Source organism: Scyliorhinus torazame, chromosome 1, assembly GCF_047496885.1.
Source record: "Scyliorhinus torazame isolate Kashiwa2021f chromosome 1, sScyTor2.1, whole genome shotgun sequence".
In the NCBI taxonomy this organism is placed as follows: domain Eukaryota; kingdom Metazoa; phylum Chordata; class Chondrichthyes; order Carcharhiniformes; family Scyliorhinidae; genus Scyliorhinus; species Scyliorhinus torazame.
The window spans coordinates 273,353,493-273,366,534 of NC_092707.1; the positions used below are offsets into that span (position 1 = coordinate 273,353,493).

General features: G+C 49.0%; 1 protein-coding gene across 5 annotated transcripts in view; it reads left to right on the top strand.

Annotated features, from left to right (window-relative positions):
* Positions 1-13,042, top strand: part of plcb1 (phospholipase C beta 1) — a 1,179,298-nt gene that overhangs the window by 1,090,285 nt on the left and 75,971 nt on the right. For all 5 annotated transcript variants that reach the window (XM_072506091.1, XM_072506102.1, XM_072506120.1 and 2 more), the window contains one exon: positions 8,205-8,291. In XM_072506091.1, the coding sequence (XP_072362192.1) occupies positions 8,205-8,291 (87 nt within the window). The remainder of the gene's footprint in view (positions 1-8,204; positions 8,292-13,042) is intronic.

Consider the following 13,042-nt stretch of genomic DNA (forward strand, 5'->3'; position numbering starts at 1 on the left):
TTCCACATTGTTCAATAACAGATGAAAACATGGCGTGTAAATGAAAACTATTTTTCAAAAACAGGCAGCCGTGAAAGAGATAGCACAACTTAAGTACAGAAATGGTACGACGGTAGCGGACCCACCAAGGTTAACAAGGCATTTACAAACTCTTACCGGGGGTTATACACCTCCAACTCCCGGAGGGGGACTCGGGGACGGAACAGTTCCTCGACAGGCTGGATATACCGGTGGTAGGTGAGGACAGGAAACAAAAGCTGGAAGCACAGCTAGGGCTGGGCGAAATCATGGAATGCATCAATTCCATGCGGTCAGGGAAAGCGCCAGGACAGATGGGTTCCTGGAAGACTTTTACAAAAATATTCTCAGCAGCGTTGGACCCGCACCTGCGGGAGATGTTCAACAGCTCACTGTCGAAGGGGGCCCTACCGCCCACGCTGGCCCAGGCCTCGATCTCATTGATCCCCAAAAAGGACAATGACCCAACAGAGTGTGGGTCATGCAGACCCATCTCTCTCTTAAACACTGATGCAAAAGTCCTACCGAAAGCACTGGCGAGGCGCCTGGAGAGTTGCCTGCCAAAGGTGATTGCAGAAGATCAGGCCGTGTTTGTCAAAGGCAGACAACCAACAGCGAACATCTGCTGAATATAATAATGACCCCATCTAGAGAGGACACCAGTGGTGATCGTTTCCCTGGACGCTGAGAAAGCCCTCGATCGAGTAGAATGGAGGTACCTCATGGAGGTGCTTGAACAGTTTTGGTTCAGAGCACTGGTGATGCTCCTATACAGTGCTCCTATGGCAAACGTGCGGACCCCATCTAGAGAGGACACCAGTGGTGATCGTTTCCCTGGACGCTGAGAAAGCCCTCGATCGAGTAGAATGGAGGTACCTCATGGAGGTGCTTGAACAGTTTTGGTTCGGAGCACTGGTGATGCTCCTATACAGTGCTCCTATGGCAAACGTGCGGACGAACGCCACCAGCTCCAAATACTTTCAGCTGCATAGGAGAAGAAGGCAGGGATACTCGCTATCCCAGCTCCTTTTCGCACTGGCAATCGAAACGCCATTAGATCGGCAGATTGGTGGATGGGCATTCGGAGAGGGGGCAGAGAGCATCGAGTCTCACTCTATGCAGATGACCTGCTCCTCTACATGTCGAATCCCCTAGCCAGCATAGGAAAGATAACTGGACTTCTTAGGGAGTTTGACGCCTTCTCAACCTGGGAAAGAGACAAATCTTCCCGGTGATCCTCTGAGAGGGAGGAGGGGAGCTGGAGGAACTACCGGTTAATTTGACACACACCCAAGTTCAGATACCTGGGGATCCAAGTGACCCACACCTGGAAGAGGCTCCACCAATGGAACCTCTCCAGCCTGGTGGAGGAGATGAAGAGGGACTGCAAAGATGGGCCTCACTCCCTCTTTCGCTGGCGGGAAGGGTACAGACAATCAAAATGAAAGTGCTGCCTAGGTTCCTCTTCGTATTCAGAGCGCTCCTGATCTCCATCCCCAAATCCTTCTTCCCCAAGGTCAACATGTTAATCATGGCCTTTGTCTGGAGCGGGGGGGGTTAAGACCATCTTACAGAGGGGGGGGGGGGATATGTGGGAGGCCTGGCCCTACCGAACCTCCTGTCCTACCACTGGATGGCAGACAGGAAGAGGCTGAGGGGGTGGCTAAAGGAACCGGAGGCGAGGTAGAGGCCCGGTGTCTCTCCAAGCGCTGCCCATCGCACCACTCCCCCCCCCCCCCCCCCCCCCAACACACATTCCAGGAGCCCAGAGCTAATAGTCACCCTAAGGACATGGAAATAGTTCAGGCGCCATTTCAAACTTGGCAAGAAATCCATGAGGCCACCATCTGCAACAACCACAGGGTGCCACTGGTGAGGATAGATGCCACATTTGGGACATGGCAGGAAGACAGAGGGACGCTGACAGTAGAGGACATGGACGTGGACTTCAGGTGGCGGCCATGGAGGAGTAGGTAGCACATTTGATAGCTCCCGCCTGTAACGGACGTTTGGACCTTTTCCCCCCATTTTTTTCGAATTTTATGGGATAAATCGGTGAAGAATGAGACAGTGAGGAGAAATCCCCCTCCGGTGTATGGAGAATTGAACCAGAAGTGGCCGTGTGAGACAGCAAAGCCCTATAAGGGAGACGCAAGCAGAGCTGGTAACACGGGACAGCATGGCGGAGAGCAAGGGCCGCGGGGAGACGGCACAGTGGTCGACGGAACAGCTGGTGAAGTTGTTCGAGGATTGCTTCACCAAGCTGAAGAAGGGCACGCTGGACCCGATTAAGGTTTCGATTGATCAAGTGGTTCAGAATCAGGAAACCCACGGGAGGGCGATCAATGAGGTTGAACAAAAGTTGTCCGAGCATGAGGATTATATAACCATGCTGGAAAGCAAGGTGGGGATGATCAATGACCGCCAGGAAAGAATATAGGAGAAGCTGGAGACCCTGGAGAATAGGTCCAGGAGGCAGAATATCAGAATTGTTGGCCTCCCTGAAGGCAGTGAGGTATCGGACGCGAGGGCCTACGTGACGGACATATTGGAGAAGTTGATGGGGGCTGGGGCGTTCCCTCGGCCCCTGTAATTGGAGAGAGCGCACAGAGCCCTCACGAGAAAGCCCAGAGCGAACGAGCCGCCGAGGGCCATGGTGATACGTTTTCACCCTTTCATGGACAAGGAATACGTTTTGCGGTGGGCCAACAAAAAACGGAGCAGCAAGTGGGAGAACAGTGAGCTGAGCATCTATCAGGACCTGGGAGCGGAGTTGGCCAAGAGATGAGCTGGGTTCAATCGGGCAAAAACTACCCTCTTTAAGAAGGGGGTGAAGTTCGGAATGCTGTACCCAGCCCGTCTGTGGGTCACATATGAGGAACGGGACTTCTACTTTGAAACGCTTGACGAAGTATGGACTTTTATTAAAGAAATGAAGCTGGAGGCGAATTAAAAGACACTTAAGCCTTGGGGAAGTACTGTAGCGGCGATTTGTGGTGCTGGGTTGTATAAATTTAAGTAGCACTATGTGAAATAATGGGGGCTGTGTGGATGGTTAAAGGTTGCTTTGTCTTGCAGGGACCTTGTGAGAGGGGGTGGTGGGCTTTGAATTTGGTTGTGCTTTTTGGGTGACTATTTTTCTAAAGTGGCTGTTTCTTCACTGTTTTTTCTGATGTTTATTTACTGAGGAATGTGATGCTTTTAAAATGTTCATTCATGTGGGGGGAGAGAGGAGAGAACAATAGGAAGACAGACTGCTTGGTGCCAGGGGCGGGAACTATCGAGTCAGCATGTGTCAGCTGACTCTCGGAAGTGCAGTAGGGGGTGAGCAGCTGTTAAGCTGGAGCTTGACTTGGGGGATTGGGTTTCTTGTTTTTGCTGGGGGTGGGGGAGAGCTGCTTTGCTGACAGGGGAGGAACTGTTACTAGGGGACAAATGGGAGGTCGGGAACGGCGACAGCCCGAGTTGGGACTCGAGGAAGCAGAGGGCGCGAGCTCGAGGCTAGCCTAAAAAGGGTGATGGCTAGTCGGCAGCGGGGGGGTGGGGGGTTGGAAGCCCCCCCACCCAGGCTGATCACATGGAATGTGAGAGGACTGAATGGGCCGGTCAAGAGGGCTCACGTGTTCGCGCATTTGAGGAAATTGAAGGTGGATGTGGCAATGCGACAAGAGACACACCTAAAGATTGCAGACCAGACGAGATTAAGGAAGGGATGGGTCAGCCAAGTGCTCCACTCAGGACTGGACTCAAAGACCAGGGGGGTAGTGATCTTGATCAGCAAACGAGTGGCATTCGAGGCAGGGAGAATCATGTCAGACAAGTGGGGTAGGTACATAATGGTGAGTGGGCAGCTGGAGGGGGTGCGAGTGGTACTTGTGAACATATATGCTCCGAATTAGGACGACGTGGAATTTATGAGGCGGGTGTTAGGCAAGATCCCAGACTTAGAGTCACATAACCTGATCATGGGAGGAGACTTTAACACAGTCATTGATCCGGAATTGGACAGTTCAAAATCCAGGACAAGGAGGAGGCCGGCTGCGGCAAAGGAATTGAAGGGTTTTATGGAACAGATGGGGGGAGTAGACCCATGGAGGTTTGCACGTCCGAGGACGAAGGAGTTTTCCTTTTTTTCACATGTCCACAAGGTATGAGCAGGGCGCTAATACCGAAGTTGGGGGATACTGAGTATTCGGCAATCGCAGTGTCGGACCATGCCCCGAACTGGGTGGATCTTTGGGTTAGTGTGGAGAGAGGGCAACGCCCGCTGTGGAGACTGGATGTGGGGTTGCTAGAGGACGAAGCGATCTGTGGGCGGGTTAACAAGTCCATCCAGAACTACCTGGAAACAAATGATACGGGGAGGTCTCTGCAGCGATGGTCTGGGAAGCTTTGAAGTCAGTAGTCAGAGGGGAATTAATCTCGACACAGGCCCACAGAGAAAAGGTGGAACGGGCTGAGAGGGACAGATTAGTGGAGGAGATACTCCAGGTGGACAGGAGATACTCGGAGGCCCCGGACGCGGGAGTGGCGGAGGCTACAGGTGGAGTTTGAGCTGTTGACCACAGGGAAAGCAGTGCAACAGTTGAGGAAGGCAGGGGGGCGATCTATGAGTACAGGGAAAAGGCGAGCAGAATGTTGGCGCATCAGCTCAGGGAAAGAGAGGCAGCCAGGGAGATAGGGCAAGTAAAGAGTAGAGACGGTAATACTGTCCTGGACCCAGCGAGGGTGAACAAGGTATTTAAGGACTTTGATAGTAAATTATATGAGTCGGAACCCCGGCTGGGGTGGAGGGGATGAGGCAGTTTCTGGATCAGTTGAGGTTCCCGAGGGTGGAGGAGGACCTGGTGGAGGGGCTGGGAGCCCCAATTGAAATTGAGGAAATAATCAAGGGGCTCGAGGGCATGCAGTCGGGCAAGGCCCCGAGGCCGGACGGCTACCCGGTGGAATTCTATAAGACGTTTTCAGAGATATTGAGCCCACTGCTGGTGAGGACATTTAACGAAGCAAGAGAGAAGGGAGTCCTCCCCCAACAATGTCACAGGCCTCGATTTCATTACTCCTGAAATGGGAGAAGAATCCGGAGCAATGCGGGTCATACAGGCTGATTTCTCTACTGAATGTGGATGCCAAACTGCTGGCTAAGATACTGGCCACAGGGATAGACGACTGTGTCCCGGGGGTGATAGGCGAAGACCAGACGGGATTTGTTAAGGGCAGGCAACTCAAGGCCAATGTTCAAAGGCTTCTCAATGTTATTTGATGCCCTCAGAAGGAGAGGAGGTAAAGCTGGTGGTAGCGATGGATGCGGAGAAGGCTTTTGATCGGGTCGAGTGGAATTACCTGTGGGAGGCGCTGGGAAGGTTTGGGTTTGGTGAGGGCTTTATTGACTGGGTGCGGTTGCTCTATCAGGCACTAGTAGCGAGTGTGCGTACGAACCGGCTGAGGTCGGGGTATTTTAAACTCCCCCCTCTCCCCGTTATTGTTTGCTCTGGCCATGGTGTTAAGAGCCTCTAGGAACTGGAAAGGGCTGGTTCGGGGGCGGGTGGAGCACCAGGTCTCGCTCTACACAAATGACCTGCTCTTGTATATTTCGGACCCATTGGAGGGGATGGGGGAAGTAATGCGAATCTTGGGGGAATTTGGCAATTATTTGGGTATAAATTGAACATGAGGAAAAGCGAGATGTTTGCAATCCAGGCAAGAGGACAGGAGAAGAGACTGGGAGAGCTGCCGCTTAGAATGGTAGGGAAGAGCTTTCGATATCTGGGAATCCAGGTGGTCTGGAAATGGAAAGCACTGCACAAGTTAAACCCAGTTGGTAGAACAAATGGAAGGGGACTTTAAGAGATGGAACATGCTCCCGCTATCACTGACGGGGAGGGTGCAGACCGTGAAAATGACGATCCTCCCCAGATTTCTGTTTGCCATTCAGTGCCTCCCCATCTTCATCCCTAAGGCCTTTTTTAAGAGGGTGAATAAGATTATTTTGGGCTTTGTGTAGGCGAGTAAAACCCCGTGCGTGATGAAAGTGTTGTTGGAGCGCAGTCGGGGGGTGGTTGGGTTGGCGCTGCCGAATTTCTGCAATTATTACTGGGCTGCTAATATAGCTGCGATTAGAAAGTGGGTAGTGGGAGAGGGATCGGCATGGGAGCGGATGGAGGCAGCGTCATGTAAAGTCACAAGAATGGGAACATTGGTAACGGCACCTCTGCTGTTCTCGCCGGCCCGAAACTCCACAAGTCCAGTGGTGGCCGCTCTGAGGATCTGGGAGCAATGGAGGAGATATAAGAGAGTGGAGGGAGCATCGATTTGGACCCCAGAGGTTTGTACCAGGTAGGCTAGATGGCAGGTTCCGGAGTTGGCAGAGGGCAAGAATTAGAAGAATGGGGGATCGATTTATAGCTTTTCCAGCTTGAAAGCCTTGGAGAATAAATTTGAATTGCCAGCAGGGAATGGTTTTAGGTATTCGCAGGTGCGAGGCTTCCTGAGAAAACATGTGCCGGCCTTTCCGCTGCTGCCGCCACGGGGGATACAGGATAGAGTAGTTTCCAGTACCTGGGTGGGCGAGGGGAAGGTATCGGATATTTACCAGGAGCTTTCGGAGGCGGAGGAAACTCCGCTGGAGGAGCTTAAGGGCAAGTGGGAGGACGAGCTAGGAGGAGAGATAGAGGCAGGTCTATGGGCAGATGCCCTAAGCAGGGTTAATACCTCCTCATCGTGTGCCAGCCTTAGCCTGATACAATTTAAGGTAGTCCACCGGGCACACATGACAGCGGCTAGGATGAGTAAGTTCTTCGGGGTTGTAGATAGTTGTGCAAGGTGCGCGGGAAGCCCAGCAAATCATGTCCACATGTTTTGGGCATGCCCGAACCTTAGAGGGTTTTGGTAGGATTTTGCTAAGGCAATGTCCACGGTGCTAAAAACACGGGTGGTGCTGAGTCCGGAGGTAGCAATCTTTGGAGTGTCGGACGATCCGGGAGTTCAGGGGGCGAAAGAGGCCGACATCTTGGCCTTTGCCTCCCTGGTAGCCCGGAGACTGATCTTGTTAATGTGGAGGGACTCGAAACCCCCGAGTGTAGAGACCTGGGTTAGTGACATGGCTGGTTTCCCAGTCTCGAGAAAATAAAGTTTGCCTTAAGAGGGTCAATGGTCGGGTTCACCCGGAGGTGGCAGCCGTTCGTCAACTTTCTCGGGGAAAATTAAAATGTCAGCAGATGCAGTATTCCAAGGTGGGGGGGGGCAAATTGTTGTTGTATGGTTGAGGTGTGTGAAGATTGGGCTGGGGGGTGGGAATGTTTATTTTACCACGTTGATGTCATTGTTTTTGTAACTGACAAAAATTTTTTAAATACCTCAATAAAATATTTTTTTTAAAAGAGGATATGGACGTGGACGATAGACTGCCAAACCTGGGGGAACTCACAGAGAGGCTCCAAATTCCGAAAGGGAATGATCTCAGGTATCTGTAGCTGCACGAGATTCTTCGCAAGGAGACAAAAACATTCCCGCAGAGACCCGGACACACGTTTCTGGACACATTGGTAGGGCTGAACTAGTTAGAAGACGACAAGTGTGTCGACAGCTGCAGACGACTCATGGAATAGGTCAGGACCCCACTGGATGAGACCAGACGGAAATGGGGGGAGGAGATGGGCATGGAGTTAGGGGGAGAACTCTGGATCTAAGTGTTGCACAGGATCCTCCTCCTGTGTCAGGCTAAGCCTGATGCACCTCAAGGTAGTACACACAGCATACCTCACCAAAGCTTACATGAGCGGATGATGTATCACTGATACTAGTCACTCACGTGTTAGACCCTCCCTTGAGAGAAAGAGAGAGAGGAGCCGTTGGAATCATGCCGAAGAGCTACATGCCTACTCTGTAACCCGTTTAGCAGTAGTACTAATAAACAATTGTTAATCAGGTACCAGGATATGTCCACAATTGTCTGACAACCAAGTCCCTTGCCTCGAGACTCAAGACAGGAGGACCCAATCTCAGAGCAAAATGGCGCGGGTCATTCGCGCATCGTGACCCCTGTGAGCCTCAGGTGTGGCTTTTGTGACAAAGTTGGTCAGGCACCTTTATTATCGACGATAAAACATTACCGTCGACTTGCAACAATCCATCGCTCTTCCCACACTGCATCGATCGCATTTCACATTTATTTCTTGTTTCCCCAGTTGGAAGATGCTCAGTGCAAGAGGCAAGAGAAACTGGTGGACAAACACAAAGAAGTGCGTCAGCAAATTCTGGATGAAAAACCCAAGGTACAATTACATGAGTTGAACTCATTTAAAATATATAATTAAATTATACATAATCAAGGAGCTTAAACATCTGGCTGCCAGTAACACATAAACAAGCCTCCACGAATGCAGCATAAATGTTGCATTAAGGTTTTTTATTGTTCGTCTTTGTCCTGTCTGATACAATAAGATCGGGGTGTTTTTATATATATATATATATATATATGGTTAGCTGTGATCAGTCAGTCAGACTGACTGTTTATTTTGTTTGGCCCTTTTCTTTCTGGGGACTAGTTTTGTCAAAATACCTACCATAATTAGCACTGAAGATTATGCATATTTGTATTAGAGGTGGTACAGCGAAGGTTCACTAGACCTGAGATGAGCGGGGTTGTCCTATAATGAGAGACTGGGTAAATTGAGTTTATATTCTCTGGAGTTCAGAAGAATGAGAGGTGATCTCAATGAAACCGACAAAATTCAGAAGGGTTTGATAGGGTGGGCGCTGAGAGTTGATTCCGCTGGTCGGGATATCTAGAACCAGGGGGGCACAGTCCTAGGATAAGGGGGCCATTCATTTAGGACTGAGATGAGGAGAAATTACTTCACTCAAAGGGTTGCGAATCTTTTGGAATTCTCTACCCAGAGGGCTCTGGATGCTCCATCGGTGAATATATCTAAGGCTGCAATAGAGTGATTTTTAGTTACCAGAGAATTAAGGGAGCAGGCGGGAAATGGAATTGAAGGCCAAGACCAGCCATGATCGTAATGGTTGGCGGAGCAGGCTCGATGGGGCCGAGTGGTCTATTCCAGCTCCTATTTCTTGTGCTCTTGTGAATTAATCTAACCATTTTGTGTAGCAAGTTTGTAAATGCATTTGTGCAGATTTTTATGGCTATTCCCATTAGTGAATTTATAAAATACACATTCAATGAGCATTCTCACAATAAATACATTTCAAAATGTACTGATGTCGTCACACACAGGTAGACACAGAAAACTCGCCTCTTTGTGCTCCTAAAGGAAAAGAGTTCTATTGTACTGTGCGTACTTTGAGAACTGTCAACATTGAGAATGTGAAGAGGATTAATTTTATGCCAGTTTCATAATGAGTTGAGGAAGTAAATGCTTCAGGTCCCTCATTTAATCCATTACCAATTTGCTGTACCTATTATGCGCTATAAGCTAAAAAGCAATTTCACTCTGATCATTTAGGGCAGCACAGTGGTTGGCACTGCTGCCTCACAGCTCCAGGGTCCTGGGTTCAATTCCGGTCTCGGGTGACTGCCTGTGTGGAGTTTGCACTTTCTCCCCGTGTCGGTGTGGGTTTCCTCTGGGTGCTCCGGTTTCCTCCCACAGTCCAAAGATATGCAGGTTAGGTGGATTGGCCATGATAAATTGCCCCTTAGTTTCCAATAGGTTAGGCGGGGATGCTGGGTTAGGGAGATAGGGTTGAGGTATGGGCTTGAATAGGGTGCTCTTACCAAGGACCAGTGTGGACTCGCTGGGTTGAATGACCTCCTTCTGCACTGTAAATTCTATGATTCTGTGATTCCCTAAAAACATTTATAAAGCCAGAGAATCTTATATCACAAACTGAGGCCATTATTTAAAAGAGCTATCCGACTCCTCCTGCTGTTTCCTCACCTGGGGCTGGATCTTACAGCTCTTACAGCCCCCTTCCCCCACTCCTTCCCCGGGGGTACGTTAGTCAACAGTGGGAGAGGCGATGCTGTAAAATTAGGCACCATTCCTTGGGCACCATGACCACCTCCTCCCCACCCACCATTACCCCACCACAATTTTACCAGCGGTGGGGAAAGATCTCAATTCATGACAACCTAAGCAGTCATCCCGTTGCCACTGGACTTTGACAGTTAAAATCCGGTGGGATGAGGCCCATGCCAAACATCCAGCCTGACAACTTTCACTACACGGGCTGGCAGTGAGCAATGGTGGGGGTTAGTGTCACCTTCTTTACCGGCCCCCTGGGCACACCAGAGACCTCCCACTCCCCAGATATTGTGCCTCCAGCATTTCCCCCTGCCCCACTTACCTTTAATTTGTGTCCTTAACATCTTGTTGTTGAGGACTGGCTGCAGTCCCAGCATTGAATACTGCTCCTGGGGGCGCTGTTGGGACCAGAGAACTGCCGGTCATTTGATTGGCTGGTAGCTTGCAAAGGCACTTCCTCAAGACAATTAACAGGCTGATGGCCTAATGGCTGTAGACCAAGCCGGCAGAACCTTTCCCCAACTTTTTCACTGGGGATTTATAAAGTCTAGCCCGATACCTTAATGTCCTCCTCCCGCACAGAGATATCCATGATATTTATTTGTCTATTCTCTTGAACAAGCTGATTGGCTGCATGCATATTTGGTTATTTTGCTCGCTATTAGATTACAACAGTAATTGTTCAACTAAATAACATACAGAGGATAAATTCTGCAGCGCATATTTTAAATTCATGGATATAATTACATAAAGCTAACAGTTGGTCATTATACTGCCTTTCATAAGTTTAATCAAACTTGGAAAATCTTTGCTGCACTCGTGGAGGTGCTACACATGCACCTGTTTTGCAGAGGTGCACATGTCACCCCAGCCTCTCAAATATACTAGCCATGAGATGAAATGAATCATTTTAGAAATAAAAATGTCATGCAATGTTTATAACATTATTAATTGTAGCTCTCGGAGGGGCAATCGGATCGGGGGGTGTGGATCCTGGGGCTGAGCACGGGTTTACATAGGGGTTTGGAGATGTGGAGTACTGTAGCCTTTATCTGACTCTCGGTAAATAGTTATTTGCCTCAATAAACCGTTTATTTGTTAATCTACTTAGTGGTCACCAGTCTTTCAAATAATATATTTGCCGACAAGAATCAATCGGAATACCTTCCTACTGCTACAGAAATCAGGAGAGTACACCTCGCGTGGAAGCCTTTTCTTTGAAGCAAACTCGTTCAGCAGTTTGGGGTGTCAAAATGCCCTATCTTGGAAACTTAAGCCATTTGATCCTTACACGGAGCAGAGAGTGCTATATGTCAAATGCCTGCGCTATTTAATTAAGGCCAATGAAATTGGGGGAAAGAGAAGCAGCAGGTAATCTTATTAACAGCCTGTGGGGCCCCTAACCTATTACCTGATTAGGGGTCTGACTTCTCCAGATACCCCTGACTCCAAACCTTTTGGAACTTGTGGAATTAGTCAAGGGATATTATCACCCAAAGTCCTCGGTGATAATGCAATGAGACAAATTTAATTTGTCGACAAAAGCCCAGGGGAGATGATAGCGACATTCATGGTGTGCCTAACAAAACAAATGGCTGAGCATTGCAGGTTCGCCACTGTACTCAATGACATATTAAGAGACAGGCTCGTCTGTGGTGTTAACGCTACGGCCATACAAAATGAAATTTTAGCAGAGGTAGAGGTTATCTTAAAGAAAGCGTCAGAGATCGCCAAGCTATGGAAATTACCGAATGGGGCAATGGATCTGCAGAGGATGTCAGCAGGCGAGGTTCACCAAGTTTGGTGGGAAGCTGCTGGCAGCTGTGACACCAGAGATGAAGCCACAGAAAGTAATGAGAAAAGAGGCTTGGAGCAAAAGAGAGTGCAGAGATATAGGGAATTTTATCCACCCATCAGGAGTTATGAAGAATGCCACCTGTATAAGGGAGATTACCCCAGCAGAGATGTAAATTCAGGGAAGTTATATATTATGCCTGCAATACGAGGGGGCCCATTCAGAGGAAGTACAAGGCTAGGGGCCAACAAAAAAAAAGTCTGGTTCCAGAACACAGTGTTGAGAATAACCACGAAAGTATGCTGTTTAACAAACAATAAGGTGGGCAAGACCACCCCAGTTACAATTGTTTAAATGGTGAATGGTCAGCCGCTTGGAATGGAGGTGGACGTGGGTGCCGTCGCTACAGTTCCAGGTGAACGAATGCATCGTCATTTACAAGGTGGAGTTGAGCCCCTGAAGTTAAGAAGCATCACGGCAAAGCTAGCCATGTATACTGGGGAATATTCAATGATCCTGAGACAACTGGAATGTCCGTGAGCTCCCAGCACCAGTCAGCACAACTGCCTCTAATAGTAGTGGGGGGTGGGCCAAAGGTCAAGTCTGATGGCCGAGATTGGCTTTGCCAAATTAGATTAAATTGGCTAGAAAGCTTCAAAATTAATTAAGGAGCTTTTCATGATGCCTTAAAAAAATACTAGGAGGCTTTCCAAGACGAGGTAGGCAAGATACAGGGCCTAAAAGATTTACGTGAATCCTGAGGCCACGCCCATGTTTTACAGAGACCAACCCATCCCTCATGCCTTCTATGGAAAGGTGAAGTCTGATCTCAAGTGATTGGAAGCATTAGGCATCATCCAGCCTGTACAGTTTTCAGAGTGGGCAGCTCCCATCGTACCAGTGGTTAAGTCAGATGGAACCATTAAGATATGCGGGGACCAGCAATTAGAATTAGATGAGGCTTCTAGAGAATTTGTTACGATAAATACCAGCAAAGGCTTATACCTGTATACCCGGCTACCTTTCGAAGTCTCATCGGCATGTGGGGTTTGTCAATGCACGATGGAAAGTTTACTCCAGGACCCATCCAATGTTATTGTCGATCTAGATGATGTACTGGATACAGAAATACCCGAAGGGGAGCACCTAGCAAATCTTGAAGAAGTTTTTTAAAGATTTAAGAAGGCTGGAGTAAGGTTGAAAAGAGAAAAATGTACATTCAAACTTCATAAAGTGATGTATT